This window comes from Crotalus tigris, unplaced genomic scaffold (genome assembly GCF_016545835.1).
Source record: "Crotalus tigris isolate CLP2741 ecotype Arizona unplaced genomic scaffold, ASM1654583v1 scf7180000017987.690289119674:8195010, whole genome shotgun sequence".
Taxonomy (NCBI): domain Eukaryota; kingdom Metazoa; phylum Chordata; class Lepidosauria; order Squamata; family Viperidae; genus Crotalus; species Crotalus tigris.
Window position 1 is genome coordinate 7,333,771 of NW_024096758.1, and position 16,919 is coordinate 7,350,689.

Sequence of the window (16,919 nt, forward strand, 5' to 3'; positions counted from 1 at the left end):
CTGCTGAGAAAAAAAACTTGAGGAAGAAGCATAATAATAAAACTTATCTGAAAACATGAGTCTATTGGACAAGTCATGGGAATGTTTGCTGGGAGGCATAGGGGTTTTCAAGGTTAGTTAGCTGTTTACAATGTCATATAGGTAAAAAGTTGTCCTGATTCTAGCTTTGAAGATATTCTGTTGTGCCCAAGATACATAAAATCTATCCCTTGCTAGTGTGTCTGAGAAGAGGTTTAAATGGGCAACTGTAGGGAAACATTTGTTCAGTGACAGAGAGCATGCAAATGTTAAAAGCCCGACAGAAATTGTATGATTCACTCTGTCCAATTGGCATGATAATTAATAGAGTGCTATATATGCAGCTTAATAAAAGTGAATGGGTACAAAAGACTGATCTGAACCCTCAGATTTCCCTGGAGGTGTGGTCTGGAGCTTTATAGGTTTGGATCTGGTCAATGCCTAAATGGAAGGTCAGTTAAGTTTCATTTACTGTAAGTAGTAGGGTTGAGCAATGTAATGGGGAAATGTGGACCATTTCACGGAGCTCTGATGTTTAATTTAATTAGGATATGAAAACCTGTGTTATTGATGGGGAAAATATTGAGTAGATTAATAAATGAGAGAATGGTGACATTAGGTATCCATGAAGATATGTGTGTGTCTGTGTATTAGCTTTGCCACAATGTACAATGTTTATATTTCCAGGACCCCTATGATAAAGTGTGTGTGAAAACACAAAGTTGCAGATTAGGAATAGTTTAGCAATTTCTATCTGTCTGCCTGTCTCCTAATAGTAAAATGTCATTGGGAATGATAAGAGTAAAGTACTTGGCCTTTGCATCTATCCATTTGTATATGAGGGACTTGTATTTTAAAATTACGATCAGTCAAGATGTTGAGATCTAATAAACACACATATACAACTCCATTATGCTAAGAGTATTCTTATCATGAGTTAGGTACTATCATCTTGAATCACATTTATTGCAACCTGACATACTGTGTGTCTTATGTTTGCACAAGCAGCATGCAAGATATATTGGACAGTTATTTATAGGAGAAATAACTTTTGACTAGAAATAACAGTCATTTAATACATATCGCTCTCTTAAATTTTAACTAGATGTTATTGAAACATCTGATTTTTGTTTTATTCAATCATCTGACCTTTTTTCCTCAGTTTCAAGTGGCTAATATTTTTTTAATAAAATGTAAATTTATTGATACCGTGAAATATGAATGTGAGCAAAAGAAAAACCCCTTTGTGAAATATTTGGAATGATTGATGTACATGGCTGTTTTAATGTTGAATTTCAAGGGAAGGGGTGTATCATCTTCAAGAGGTTTTTTTTAAAAAAAAAAACATATTTAGATGAACTGATACTTTATCAATGAGGGCAGAAGCGATTACTGGATTAATAGGAAGCAACTCCATATCACTAATTAATTTTACTCTCCTGGCCTTCAGAAAAGGTGTAAAAACACATGCTTTCTTGGGGTGGACAGAGGAGCGCATACCTCTAGGGCTGCTTAGTGCTCTGAAGCCCTCCCCCCACCTTTTAATTAATTTTAACATTCCTCCTTTTAACTTTCATATGCTGTTTTTATGTTTTTAATATTTTATTGTACACTGTCCAGAGTCCCTACGTAAGGGAGATGGCTGGTTATTAGATGTGATAAATTAATATAAATAAATAAATTCAGTTATCAACATCAGATAATAGTGTTTCCAGTTTCAAATGGAAATATTTGTTTCTATACTGCTAACATTTTCTGCTAACTCCACAAAAGTTTTATCATTTTTTAGTCTGTGCACTTAATGTTATTTTAATAAAGCTGATTTAATGCTTCTCTTAGTGATAACAGTTGCTTATACCTGGCAAAGAAAATCTTATATCAGGTGAAGAAAAATGGAATAGCATACATGAATATATGTCTATGGAGCTGAAGAAGCTTCTTGGATGAGAAGTAAAATGTCTTCAGAGAAAAACAAGAAAGTCTGATTGCCTCTTGAAGAAGCACCTTTGGGACTTATGTGAATATAGTATAGAATAATTATAGAATAATTTCAGATTACTGGACCACCTATATTAGCATGATCTACATCAGAAACATATATAAGGATGAAAGATCTCATACAAAACTACTTTATACCAGGTCAGAGTAATAATCCATGTGCCTCAATATTTCTAGGCAGACATGTTTCCTTGTCATGTTTTCCCCCCCAGAAATTGGGTCTCTTCAGTGGAGTGCATATGCACTTAAAGTTCAGTGCTGGTCCTATCAACAGAACCTAGGATTAAATCCATTTTCCTCTTAGCCTTTTCTAAGAAAAAGTACTAGTCATTATAAGAAAATCCATAGAATTTAGAACTAGATAATGTGATTTGCAAATATGTGTAATGCCTAGATTTCTCAGATATTCTTTTTAGTGGTGAATGTTTATCCTTTAAGATCTACTTTTTCTTCCAAACAGATTTAACAAAAGAGAAATTCTTCGTCTTTATCTATCATGATCATGTAAAAATATGCAGGCTAATCCTGGGGCTAGTTCCGAGAATTTGAAGTATTTTCCAATCATGCAAAACTCTTATAGCTTATTTACTTAAGAACTTCTTCCATACCCTGAAAATTTTTGATTTGAAACAGAAAAATGCAATCTCCCTAAGAAACTCCCTGAGGACTTTCCTGGGTAAATAAAAGCAGTGTTAAGGAAACTTTATTGTTCACATTTTTAAAAATCCTTACTTTGCACAAATCAAGATGATAAATTTCTACCAGACTGGAAAAAGTGTCAGGAACCTATCCACACAACAAATCTAGCTCACTTTAATAACCATTTAGTCTCACCAAACTCTCTTCTATAACCTTATGGAACATTCACAAAGTATGATTTGTTTTTAACAATAGTGATAATTTTCACCTTCAGGGCCTATTGTAGACTTTTCCAAGGTATTTGGTTCACTATTATGGGAAACAGTTAAATGGATTAGATGATCATTTTGAATATAATCCCAGAGAGATCAATTTATAATTATGATTATTACAATAATATTCTTGTGATAAATCTAGTTCTGAAAGATCCTTGGAATGGCATCATTTAAATGTGTTCATAAAGGCATGGTTGTTGAAGTTATAATATTTTTTTTAAAAAAACTAGAATACCACTGGAAGATTGTAGTGGACCTTGATTAGGTGAGAAATAATATTGAGGAGTATTAGAAGATCCCACCCTCAAGTAGAGGTTAGGCTGAAAGTTTCAAATAAAATAGAAATAAAATATTTCTGTTGTAAAATAGAAATACAGAAATAGTTCCACTGTAAGTTAAAGAAATTTAGCTCAGTTTCTCCAAATTGTTATTGTTGCTGCTGCTGCTACTATTCCTATGCTATGTCATTTTTGAACATTAAGAATGTTTGTGAAGCTAGCGCTGGCCAGTTAATTATAAGGGACACTGTTGGAATCGCTAGTTGATTAGGAATAGTTATATTTGTTTGCCTTAGTTTCAAACTGGTTTATTGTAAATCTATATTATGTTTAGTAAAAGTATTAGATTATAATTCTGGATACTGGGTGCTTGGAAAATTTATATATACATCTTATCACCATTATATGTGGATTGTGCATATGAGAGTAGTGTGGATATGGTAACTAGAAGACTGGACACAAAGAATTCTGATTAATATCCACCCTCATTCAAGTAAGTTCACTGGGAAACTATTGATGAATAGTTTCACTATCTCTAATACAATGTATCATGCAGAATTAAAAAGTCTATGAGAGAGTACTATGTGACATCTTGAATAAAAAGATGGAATTCATAAATAAGTATATGTTTGATATGTTTTCGCAGATAATGATCCATGTGCATCTCTAAGCATTTGTTTTTCTGTTTGGTTTTTAGGGTGAAGAAGGCCCTCCCAGTCTAGAATACATCCAAGCTAAGGATTTGTTCCCACATAAAGAACTGATTAAAGAAGAAGAGTCTTTACAGGTAAGTTACTTGGGTTTCACTAGCGAAGGAATGGTGTATAATATTTAAAAAATCATATGACTGAAGTAGGGACAAAAGATGTAAAGAATATCTTTTTCCATACAGTTGGTAACTGAGGAGAATAAAATATACGCCTACAACAGTAGCTGCAAGTTCCAACTGTTGTTCAAATGCCATTCAAGTCTTTTCTATGTAGATCTATATATTTTAAAAATTGCACCATGGTTCTCCCATTTTGAGGACAGAGTATTAAATTCAGCATAGTGTGGGACAGATACTTTTTCTGCTTCATTGTCTTTCCAGAAAACACACACATACAAACACACACAGAGAGCACAAATACCAAACAGAATTAAATTCCTGGGTGATTGATATTACAATGAAAAAGAAGTTGTCCAGCTACTCAAGTCTTTCTTGTAGCCTAATTCAAAATGGATATGGATAGCCATGTTTAGAAACCAGATGGAGAGAGGATGTATCTGCAGCAGCTCTAAATGGTTAGCAGAAGCTAGACTAATCCCAGTCATGACCATCTACTGGAGGGGTAGGGATGGGGTCAACAGCATCAATTGCAACTGAGCAATTGAATCTCCACCCCTTTTATGTGCATGTGATATCACAGATCCCAATCCTTGACTACATCATCACCAGGATGAGGCACCTTAGGTTGTCCAATGGCAAATTTTCTATTGTAGTAAGAGGGAAAGCACTATTTCAACAAAATAATTAAGGGCAAATCTAGACTGCCTTCACAGCAAGCCGGGGTGAGTTAATGTCATGAGGACATGTCCCTTAAAAAGCTTTGGTAAGTGGGAATGGAGGATGAGCAATTAGACTAGATATTAGTCTAAGATATTTGTATGACAATCCCTCAGTAGTTTTACCAAATGGCTTTAAAAAGAATTAGAATCCAATTTTTTACTTTCTAAGCCTTAGATCAGTTGTTCTCAACCTTTCTAATGCCGCAACCCCTTAATACAGTTCTTCATGTTGTGGTGAATCCCAACCATAAAATTATTTTCATTACTACTTCATAACTGTAATTTTGCTACTGTTACGAATATTAATGTAAATATCTGATATGCAGGGTGTATTTTCATTGTTACGAAGTGAACATAATTAAAGCATAGTGATTAATCACAAAAACAATATAGCAATGCTTGCTGGAGAAGCTTACTCTTCCTTGCTCAAAAATGTTGGGAGGGAGAGAAGGGGAAGGAAGGAAGATTGAAGGGGAAAGGAAGGAGATTGAAGGGGAAAGGAAGGAAGGAAGATTGAAGAGGAAAGGAAGGAAGATTGAAGGGGAAAGGAAGGAGATGGAGAAGGAAGGAGATTGAAAGGGAAAGAAAGGAAGGAAGATTGGAGGGGAATGGAAGGAGAAAGAAGGAAGGAGATTGAAGGGGAAAGGAAGGAAGGAAGGAAGGAAGGAAGGAAGGAAGGAAGGAAGGAGAAAGAGATTGAAGGGGAAGGGATGGAGATGGAAGGAAGGAAGATTGAAGGGGAAAGGAAGGAGATGGAGAAGAAGGAGATTGAAGGGGAAGGAAGGAGAGAGATTGAAGGGGAAGGGATGGCAATGGAGATGGAAGGAAGGAAGGAAGGAAGGAAGGAAGGAAGGAAGGAAGGAAGGAAGGAAGGAAGGAAGGAAGGAAGGAAGGAAGGAAGGAAGGAAGGAGAGAGAGATTGAAGGGGAAGGGATGGAGATGGAAGGAAGGAAGGAAGATTGAAGGGGAAAGGAAGGAGATGGAGAAGGAAGGAGATTGAGGGGAAAGGAAGGAAGGAAGGAAGGAAGGAAGGAAGGAAGGAAGGAAGGAAGGAAGGAAGGATTGATCTTTGGAGAGTCATGTTTTTCCAGATGGTGATGAACTGCAACTCCCAGCATTCCCCACTCTTCCACAGTACTTTTTAGGGCTGCTGGGGATGGTAGTCTAGTAAGGTCTGGAGACACACACAGATGCCCTCCAACGGCGAGGGAGGCAGGCTGGGCGGCGCGGGGGAGGCTCCGGTGCGGCACGGAGGGCGGCCGGGGGCGGAGCATGGCCGGGCAACCAGGAGGTGTGGGGATCGGCTCAGCGCCGCAGCTCAGCTCAGCCAGCAGTAGCAGCAGAAGCAGCAGCAGCACGTTGCCCGAGCAGGGCGGGAAGAGAGGGGGTGGTGATGGCAAATCATGACAGCAGCGTCCACACATTCAGGGTGAAAACATCTTGGACCGTTTGGCTCCCCCACCCCTTTATTCTCCAGCAGGATGGCTGTAGAGTCCAAATGGATGGGTTCTATGACGGCCTTCCTGCCTGGCAGACTGGGTAAAAACTTCGGCCACACCCCTTCCTTTGGGCGTGACCCCAGTTTTGACTCAGTCTCGAAACCTGGTAGAAGTGCGAGAGGCAGCTCTCAGAACAAAACTAATTTAACTCAAAAAAAAAAAAGAGAGAGAGAAAAGGAATCCCCTCTTCTTCCAGTTGAAAGAAAAGTTTCCTGGCAGCTGATAAGACTTGAGAGATGCAGCCAGGATCGGCGGACTCGTGAGTGGGGTGTCAGGGACTAACGGGAGGCTTGGAGCGGGGCCGGATCGCTCGCCGATTTCCGGTCCGCCGAGCAGCTGTTTGGCGCGGGGACCTCACACCGGGTTGCTCGTCGCCCTCCGGGTCCGCCAAACAGCTGAGTGGTTTGGCCGACAGAACGAGGCGCCGCTCAGCGCGAAACAGCTGAGCCGCGCGGGAAGCGGCAAACCGCGGCGCCGCTCGGCATAGATCAGCTGAGCGGCGCGAGAAGCAGCCCAACAAGAGCAGAACTAGCGCTAAATTTTCTTTCTCCTCGGAGGAGAGGCGCAGCCCTCTTAAGACTAAAGGAGTCTCCCTGATTGCTAAATTCAAAGATCCGCCATTGTTTTGAACCTCGTGGATTCCCGGGCTACCATTGGGAGGCGTGGCTTCTTCTCCATTCGCCATTTTGAACGAGCGGATCTACCCGCCGTTTTTCCCTTGGGGGTGGGGCCACCACCCGGACTCCATTTCCCTGCAGACAAAGGGGGACCCCTTATGCTATGATCTGAGGTTATCTCAAGAAATTGAGACAAGAGGAAGGAAGAGGGAAAAGAAAGAGAACCGTTCTGATCGTGGTCTGTTGCCACAGCCACAGACTGGGGGAGAGAGAGATATAAACTGCACTTTGTCTGGACTAGGTGAGGAGGGGAGGAGGAGTATTTTTCCCTGACTGTTCCTATAGTGGCCTGTAGTCACTGCCTTGCAGGATCTTCTGTCCAAAGACTCCTGTCTGTCCGGCCATTGTTTGTATAGGCAGAGGAGGGCTCAGTCCCAAGCATCTGCATCTGATCTGCGTATCTTTTTCCCCCACTCCAGGCATTACCTACTCGGGGTGTCTGGCACAATGGCAGACAATGTCTCGTATTCAGTCACGCAGGTCCCTCAATTGTCCCCCCCACAGCAACAACAAAAACGCAGATCTTCTGAATCAGAGGTGGGGGGGAAGAAGAAAGCTAAAACAAAGCACCTTTCTCAGAAGGGACAGTCTAAAACGGCTGAGCGAGAGGCTTTGAGGAGACATTTGGCTTTAGAAAGGCAAATTAGCAGGGCACAGAGAACCAATGCCAATGGGACAAATTTGGTTTCCCCTGTCCCAGCGGTGGCACCCAGCACAGAACCTACTGCCGAGGAAGTGCTCAAGACTTGGTCTCCTCCTGGGGAAACTGAACAGTTAGATTCCTCCAATCCCTCCTCACCAGCTTCTTCACCCGACCACTCTCCAGCGCCTCACCCCAGCGACAAGGCGCAGGAGAACATATGGTCGGCACAATTTCATGCATTCATGCAGGATGCATTCTCCCAGTTCATGGCTTCTAAGGGGCAAGTGGCCTTTCACACACCCCGTAAGGGACGGGCTAGGCCACCCCCTACCAGCACCTCTGAAACTTCCTCTCAACTGGGAGAGGGTGACTCAGTAGACCTTGACATGTCAGACATGCCCCTCTCGGAGGACGAGGAGACTGCACCTGAGCAGGCGACGAGCTCTGGCCTCTTTAACCCAGCGCTCCTAAAATCACTCCTGATAAAGGCAGTTTCCACAGTCAACCTAACATCAGTACAGGATGAGAAGCCCTCAACAAGCAAAGAGGCCAATCCTCTATTTGCCAAAAAGGTTCCACAAGATAAGTACATTCCATGTGCGGAGGTCTTTATGACCACGCTGGAGGAACAATGGTCCTCACTTGCAAGCCCACCGGCACCTAACAGCGCGGAAAGAAAGCTTTTCAACCTATCTCCCTCCTTCTCTAACATGTTAGAGGTTCCTACTGTAGATAACCCCTTGATTTCATTATTTTCTACCTCCGCGATTCCAGGAGACATGGCGGAGGTCTTGAGACCTGAGGAGAAGAAATTTGAACACTCCCTCCGGCGTTCCCATATGGCTGCAGCCTGGGCGGCCAGAGCAGCCACTTCATCATCATTCTTCGCGAGGGCCAGTATCATGTGGCTGAGGGAACTGCAAGGCACGGTGCCTCCAGACCAGGTCAGAGTACACCAAACATTGGCTAAGCTCCTCGCGGCCTCACAATTCGTGTCTGACGCTTCACTGTACGCAACAAAGTATGCGGCAAGATCCATTGCGGCCACAGTGGCCTCGCGTAGGCTACTGTGGCTCAAAAATTGGAAGACAGACCTGAGGTCCAAATGGCGTCTTTCGACGTCCAAATACAGTGGAGTAGCCCTATTTGGTTCCATTCTGGACCCACATGTCAGCGAAGGCAGAGACAAGAAAAAAATCCTAGTACATCCATCAAAGAAGTTAGACAGGAGAGGCAGTCAGGACTTCCGGAGACAGGGCTCCCGCCCAGGAAGCCCCTGGGAATGGAGACAGCCCTTTAGATCAGGGCAATCCTGGGACTGGCCCAGAGGCTCACGATCCTTCTACCCGAGACAGGATCGAACCCAGGATCGCCAAAGCCCGGGAGCCAGGGGCCAGTTCCAGTCCAGACGCCCATATAGGGGAGCGGGAGGCAGATCCTTTAAGCGTACCAAGTGACGCCAAACAGGATACTCCCATTGGGGGTCGGTTAGGAAATTTCATCGAGGTCTGGGAGCAGACCACGACCGACGCCTGGGTTCTGGAAACGATCAGGCATGGCCTGACCTTAGACTTCTGTTCTCCCCCACCAAACCGGTTCATCAGATACACAAGACGAGGCTGATAACTTCGGCCATAGCCCACCTCCTGTCAATTCAGGCCATAGAGAGGGTACCAAAGGAAGAGGAGGGAAGAGGATTTTATTCTATCCTCTTCGTTATCCCAAAGACATCAGGAGGGTGGAGAGCAATCTTGGACCTGAAGGGCCTGAACTATTTCATAAAGTACAGGAGGTTCAAGATGCACTCCTTGAAATCCATCCTAGCCAGCGTCAGGGAAGACGATCTATTATCCTCAATAGATCTCACAGAGGCGTACCTACACATCCCCATCCATCCCAGCTACCGGAAATTCCTCAGATTTACCTACGCGGGTCGGCATTACCAATACAGGGCATTACCCTTCGGACTATCATCAGCACCAAGGGTATTCACCAAGATCCTAGCTGTAATAGCGGCCCATCTCAGGTTGATCCCGGTTCGCGTTCAGTTTTATCTGGACGACATCTTGATTCAATCCAGATCTCGGGAGCAAGCAAGGGCAGATCTCGAGACCACAATCCGAACCCTACAGGGGCACGGATTCTCGGTCAATCTAAACAAGAGCCACCTCATTCCCTCAAGGAGACTGCAACACCTGGGCGCGGTGATAGACACGTCACAGTGCAGGGTATACCTTTCCCAGGAGCGACTGATCAGCATATCCAAGCTAATTCACCAAATTCAAAAGATCAGGAGAGTGTCCTTGCTACAACTCTCGAAGCTCCTGGGGAAGATGATATCTTGCATGGGCATCATCCCATGGGCAAGGCTCCACTCGAGGGAGTTGCAGTGGTTCCTCCTACCCTACCAGAGGAGGAACCTCAGCACCTCCAACAAGAGTGTGCTGGTACCAGCACAGGTGATGAAATCACTAAAATGGTGGCTATCCCCCACGACACTCAAGGGGAGCATATTCAGGGAACCGAACAGGGTCACACTCACGACAGACGCGAGCCTGTTCGGATGGGGAGTCCACCTGGGAACCCAGATAGCACAGGGCCAGTGGGGACAGAAGGACCTGTCACACAGCATCAACTGGCTAGAGCTCCGGGCCATACACCTGGCCCTCCATCATTTCTCTCACCTAGTAACGAGGAGGCACGTCCTCGTGCTAACAGACAATGTAGCAGCCAAGGCACATGTAAACAAGGAGGGAGGAACGAGATCAGTGGAACTAATGAAGGAAGCATTGGCTCTGGCTCGGTGGGCAGAAACCAATGTGAGTTCCATCAGAGCGGAACACATCTCAGGGGAGACAAACACCCAGGCAGACTCCCTGAGCAGAGCCAAGGTGGACCAGTCGGAATGGCGTCTGGACCCGGTTCTCTTCGAGGAGATCTCCCGGAGGTTCGGACAACCGCACCTAGATCTATTTGCCAACCACAAGAACACACAACTCCCCAGGTTCTTCTCCAGATTCCCGTCCCCGGGATCGGAGGGAACGGATGCTCTCAGGTGCCGGTGGCCGGCGCAACTCCTGTACGCCTTCCCACCGCTGCCATTAATACCGGCGACCATACGCAAGATGATCCTGGAGGGCGCAGAGATGGTCTGCATTGCCCCTCACTGGCCACGGCGCCCGTGGTTTGCCGACCTCGTGGACCTTTCGATATCACCTCCGTGGAGGATTCCCCCGGACAGGGTAAAACTCAGTCAGGGCAAGCTTGTACACCCAGATCCCCAGTGGCTACATCTAGCCGCTTGGCATTTGAGCGGCAAAGCTTAACTAAATAATCTTATTCGGCAGGGGTGATATCGATCATACAGGCATCACGAAGAGCGTCCACTAATAGGATTTACGACGCTACATGGAAGGGATTTTGTAGGTGGTGCGCTTCGCTTCACCTAGACCCGACCGCAGTATCTATCCCTAATATCCTAGATTACCTATTGGAGGGTCTTAATAAGGGCCTGTCAGTCAATACTATCCGCAGACAGATATCGGCCCTCTCAACTGTACTCTCCTGCGACAACTTAACTTCCCTAGCACAACATCCAGCGATTAGTGCCTTTTTAAAAGGGGCATCTAACACAAAGCCCCCAGTCATACACAGGTACCCGTCCTGGAACCTGCCTAAGGTCCTTCTAGCCTTGACATCAGCACCCTTCGAACCTCTTGAAACATGCTCACTCCATCACCTATCACTGAAGGTATCTTTCCTTGTGGCAATTACTTCAGCAAGGAGAATCTCAGAACTAGCAGCACTGTCAATAAGGAAGGATCTGTGTACCTTTTTCAAAGATAGGGTCGTTCTTAGACCAGACCCGACCTTCATCCCGAAGGTAAATAGCATCTTTCACAGATCTCAGGAACTTACGCTTCCTGATTTCTGTCCAAGACCCAAACATAGGCTAGAACACAGATGGCACAAGCTAGACGTGCGGAGAGCGCTGTGTTTCTACGTGAAACGCACCTCGGCTTTCCGAAAGACTGAAGCATTATTTGTGTCCTTTCAACCAGCAACTATGGGAAAGAAGGTATCTCCTTCCACCATAGGCAGGTGGATCAGAGCCTGCATAGCACAGGCATACGTCTCACAGGATTTGCCAGCACCCACTCAGGTGACTGCCCACTCAACTCGGAGCGCAGCCACATCTGCGGCGTGGCTAACGCAAGCTCCGGTGGAAGAGATTTGCAGGGCCGCAACCTGGTCCTCACCTTCGGTTTTCATTCGACATTACCGTTTAGACTCCCTAGCAGCAGCAGACGCGGCTTTTGGCAGAAGAGTTCTTCAACAAGTCGTATCTGCTCAGAGTTCGGTAGCCTAGACATTCCCTCCCAGGGGGACATGAGGGCTTTGGTATGTCCCATCCATTTGGACTCTACAGCCATCCTGCTGGAGAAGGGGCGTTGTCTTACCTGAACGCCTTTTCTCAGCAGGATGATGTAGAGTCCAAGCCCACCCAGAGGATAGGTCTAGGCAGGGAGATAATAATGATATAATAAAGAGCTGCAATGTTAATTCCAACAAAGTTTCTCGCCTAAGTCAAAACTGGGGTCACGCCCAAAGGAAGGGGTGTGGCCGAAGTTTTTACCCAGTCTGCCAGGCAGGAAGGCCGTCATAGAACCCATCCATTTGGACTCTACATCATCCTGCTGAGAAAAGGCGTTCAGGTAAGACAACGCCCCTTTACTGATCTACCACAAGCTCATGCAAACAAGCCCCAAGGAGTTCTGAACGAGTGGTCGTTTAAAAAAAAAAAGCTTTCAGCAATGAGGCAGAAAGGGGAACTCGCTCACAGCTCTTCTTTTTCCCTTTCTCAGCGAATGGGAAGGCAGTCTCTTTCCTCTCTCTTTCTCTCTTTCTCTTTCCCTTTCTCTGTTTCCTCCCTCTTTCTCTTTCTCTCTTTCCTCTTTCTTTTCCTCTGTTTCTCTCTCTTTCCTCTCTCTCTTTCTCTCTCTTACGGCAGTATCATCGGGGGTCCCCACTGCCCCTGGCCTCTGCGCGTCCTCAGCCGAAAGGGCAGGGAGGGGGAGCAGAGGCAGTGGCAGCGACAGGGCAGCATCGACGGGGTCCCTGCCGCCCCTGGCCCAGCCGCCGCCCCTGCTGGGACTCCGCACTGCCTGGCCTCGCCCTCCGCCCATCTATGGAGCCGCAGTGGAGGCAGCGCCCGCCAGAGCCGCCTGGGGGAGCAGCAGGAGGAAGGAGAAGAGGAGGGCGAGGAAGCAGTCGCCCTAGCCGGGACTCCACGCTGCCCTTCGCCCATCCAATGAAGCCGCGGTGGGGGCTGGTGCCATATGGCCCCTGCCAGCCCCTCGTCCAGCCCAGCTGCTCCCCCTCAGGCACCCCTATTCTCCCAGCGCCTGCACGAGCTGCTTTGGGGGCAGCAAGAGGAAGAAGGGGAGGAGGAAGGGGAGGGCAAGGAAGCCGCTGCCAGCGCTGGGCCCCAGGAGGTGGCTATCCTCTCCTACTTTTGCTGCATCTCCTTCTTCCTTCCCAGCGTGGATTCCAGCGTGCCTTCCCGGCCAGCAGGTCCAATGGTCAGGCTGGCTGGGGATTGCAGGGGCTGGTCTCCCTTGGGCCGCAGCTTGCAGGAGGGCTGCCCCACTCAGCAGAGCCTCCAGCGGGCCACTCCCAGCAGGGATCCCGGGGCTTCCCCGGGCGGCTCCAAGCCACGAGGCCCTGGCCGCGCTTCTCCCAGGGGGTGGGGCACCCGGGCACAGGGCCAATCAGGAACCCTGCAGAAGGTAAGTCCGCCTGAGAGAGAGAGAGAGAAGGGAAGCGAAAGTGCCTCCCTCCCTATCTCTCTCTCTCTCTCTCTCTCTCTCTCTCTCTCTCTCTCTCTCTCTCTCTCTGCAAGTGACAGAGGAGGCTGTGCGGAGACAGATGCGGAGTGGTGTCTCGGTTCCTAAGACCATCGGAAATATGTGTTTTCCAATGGTCTTAGGCGACCTCTATGAAACGGTCGTTCGACCCCAAAAGGGGTCGCGACCCACAGGTTGAGAACCGCTGCCTTAGATGGATACAAGTGTTGAAAGCAAAAGCTGTTAGCTTTCCAGCTTGACTGATATATAGCCAGACATTTCTTGTCCTTTAACTTTAAATTACTTTTTAAAACTGCTAATCAGATTTCTGCATATAGCCGTTGTATCTTGGTTTGGTTTATAAGGATGATTTAAGGAGATTAATTTACTTAACAGGGTTGGGTTTTTTCCTATTTTGATTTTAAAATGGTCATATAATTGAATTCTGTATAAAAATGATATTATTGAATTTCAGTGTTACCATTATTGAGCATATTTCCTCAGTGATAGTTTGCAGGAGAGGGTGAATCTTCCCGTGAGCCCTAGGAAAAAAGGGGTTATAGAGAAAAGTAGGGTCATTGGTCATCCAGTTAATGAGCTTTTCTTTCCTCTAGAGACTGGCAAATGTTTCTTTGAAGAGGAATCCAAGAATGGGCGTTCTTGGCACAACATAATTAAAATTTCACGGGAATGAATTTAAAACATGCATTTTTTATTTTGGCTTGTGTAATTTTTTTAAAGACATTTAAAATTATTTTACATCTCATAATAAGTCCATATAGTCAGATAAAACAAAGGGTGCATGTCAGTTTGGGACTTGCTAGTCTAGGTATGAGCATACTTACATTACGGCTTCCTTTAGGTTAAAAAAAGCAGTGATAAAAAAAGAAATGCCTCACCTGCTTCCTGTGAGGTATTTTTGAGCTTTTCCTTAAGTTTTGCTACATCACTTTTGGCCATAAAGAATTGTGAGAGAGAAAACTACTTCAAAGACATAAAGTGAGCTGTGAAAATATTAATTAAATATGGAATTGCAGTACAGGTAGTCCTTGACTTATGACCACAGTTGAGCCCCGAATTTCTGTTGCTAAGCGAAACATTTGTTAAGTGAATTTTGCCCAATTTTACAATATTTCTTGCCACAGGTTAAGTGAATCATTGCAGTTGTTAAGTTAGTTACATGGTTGTTAAATGAATCTGGCTTCCCCGTTGACTTTGCTTGTCAGAAAAGCAAAGTCTCAAAAGGTGATCACATGATCCCGGGATACTGCAATAACCATAAATATGAACTAGCTGTCAACCATCCAAATTTTGATCACATGATCACGGGGATGCTACAATGGTTGTAAGTGAAAAACGGTCATACGTCACTTTTTCTCAGTGCCATTGCCACTTTGAAGAGTCACTAAACAAACTGTTGTAAGTCGAGAACTATCTATACACTCTTGTGCAGATTTCATATCCCTGATCTATTTTCATATAGACCTGTGAGTTTTAATTTTCCAGTTAATCTGAGCAAAGAAATAAACCTCAACAAAAACTACTTCTAAGTCAGTGATGGCGAACCTTTTAGAGACCGAGTGCCCAATTGCAACCCAAAGCCTACTTATGCATTGTCGGGTGCCGGGTGGGTGTGGCCCATTGGCTGGGTGTGACCCATTGGGTGAGCGTGGCTGCCGTGGTAACGGCAGACTGGGTGGGACTAAAAAGTTCAATCAATCAATTCCAACTTTGCAAGATCTTTTTTTTTTACCGCAAGAAGTTGAAATTGACTGATTGTTTGAACCTTTTTTTTTTTTTTTTTTGCACACAGCAGAGGCCTAAAGCAAAAAGGTTTTATAAAACCCAGCTGAAGGTCTAGGACTGGGTCGACGGCATGCGTGCCCACAGAGAGGGCTCTGAGTGCCACCTCTGGCACCCATGCCATAGGTTCGCCACCATTGTTCTAACTCATTAAGGAAGATGTCCTTGATGCTTAAACAGAAACAAACCCCCTGCCTTTTGCAATTCATCTCAAATGCAACATAGACTGACAACCAGGTTGTTATTCTCCTGTTTAGTTATTTTGTCTGTTCCTTTTGCACTCTACTCACCTGGTTCTTACAGTGAAGCTTATTAATGCATGATGTGACAAAGGGTTTCATTTTTCACCCAGCATGTTGTGGAGCGTGATGCTGGTTTGGGATAAGCAGGAGTGACTGATCTAAGGTCACTCATGTGATTTCTCTGCTTAAGGAAGAATCTGGGTCTCCTCTGAACCTGGTTCAGCATCTTAAGCACTCTAAGCACTGAGTCTCATCAGATTGACAACCAGTACTTTCAGAAAATCAATTGTTGTTATCCCTCAATAATGTTTAAAAATGCAGATATAAGTTCTTATTTTAGAAGTGAGGGAAAAAGAAACTGAAAGGTTCAATCTGGGAGACTGGGATGGGGGGGGGGCAATATAAAAGATACTATATAAAAACTAGGTCCAATTGGTATCTCTTTGCATTACCGGTAGACAGTAGAGCTGAAATCCTGTTGGATGGTGATAGTGGTGTTAGAATTTGCTGTTTTTGTAATATATCCATTATTCCTTATCTGATCATTGCCAAGCAGATGTTGTCATTCTCTGCTAATATTCTGCCAAGGTGTTAGTGACAGTGCATTTGATTAGGGAAGTCACTTTCTTATTAAAAAATTATATGCACCCTTGAAAATAAAGACTTTCCCACGATGGCTTTTAAAACATGTTTGCAAATGCAATCCAGATTTATTAAACATATTTTTATAACTGAGTTAGAAAATTAACTGGAATTCGAAATAGGTGAATCTCATGGAAATCTTTGCAACAAATTTTCCTTTAATCTGTTTCAGCAATTCATCAAGAATCAACTATGAAGATAATCCATGTGATATTCTGTTGCACTAAAATTGTACTATATGAATCATAATCTCTCTAAATTGTTTTGGATGGGTTTTAAGTAAATTAGTACATATTGTCCTTCTGCTCAAATATGTTTGAAGAATTCAGGAAAATCACCCAACAGTCTTTCCCAATGATTTTTTTATTGGATCATTTTCTAAAGCATACAAAATGGTACAGCTTAAAATAATCAATTCCTCTAGTTAGTTTCCACTTTCATTATTGCAAAACACTGAAAAACTAAAATATATAGTTTTCATCTTGTGTTTTTCAGAGTGAAGCAGCATGGCCTAAATTGCACTCCAGTCTTGCGGGAATATCCTGACCTATGTTCAACACTGGATGTGTTAAATTTTCTACTTGTCCAATAAAAATCAAATAGAAAACATTTTTAGCTAATAGGAAAGATATCCCTTTAATATTAAAGCTGGAAAAAAGTATTTTTACTTCAACTTAAATATAGTGCAGACCAACGACAAAGACCTTTCAGACAATTAATTATTGATGTCGCTTTAAAGTATGTCCGTAGATATTATTTTAGAACTGAAGAAAAAATAAAAGTAGTTTACTTCTTAATTTTAATTTTAGGA

General features: G+C 44.4%; 1 protein-coding gene across 3 annotated transcripts in view; it reads left to right on the top strand.

Moving 5' to 3' along the window:
* The window catches only part of MTMR4 (myotubularin related protein 4), a 64,938-nt gene that overhangs the window by 20,589 nt on the left and 27,430 nt on the right, over nucleotides 1–16,919 (top strand). For all 3 annotated transcript variants that reach the window (XM_039346273.1, XM_039346274.1, XM_039346275.1), the window contains one exon: nucleotides 3,906–3,995. In XM_039346273.1, the coding sequence (XP_039202207.1) occupies nucleotides 3,906–3,995 (90 nt within the window). The remainder of the gene's footprint in view (nucleotides 1–3,905; nucleotides 3,996–16,919) is intronic.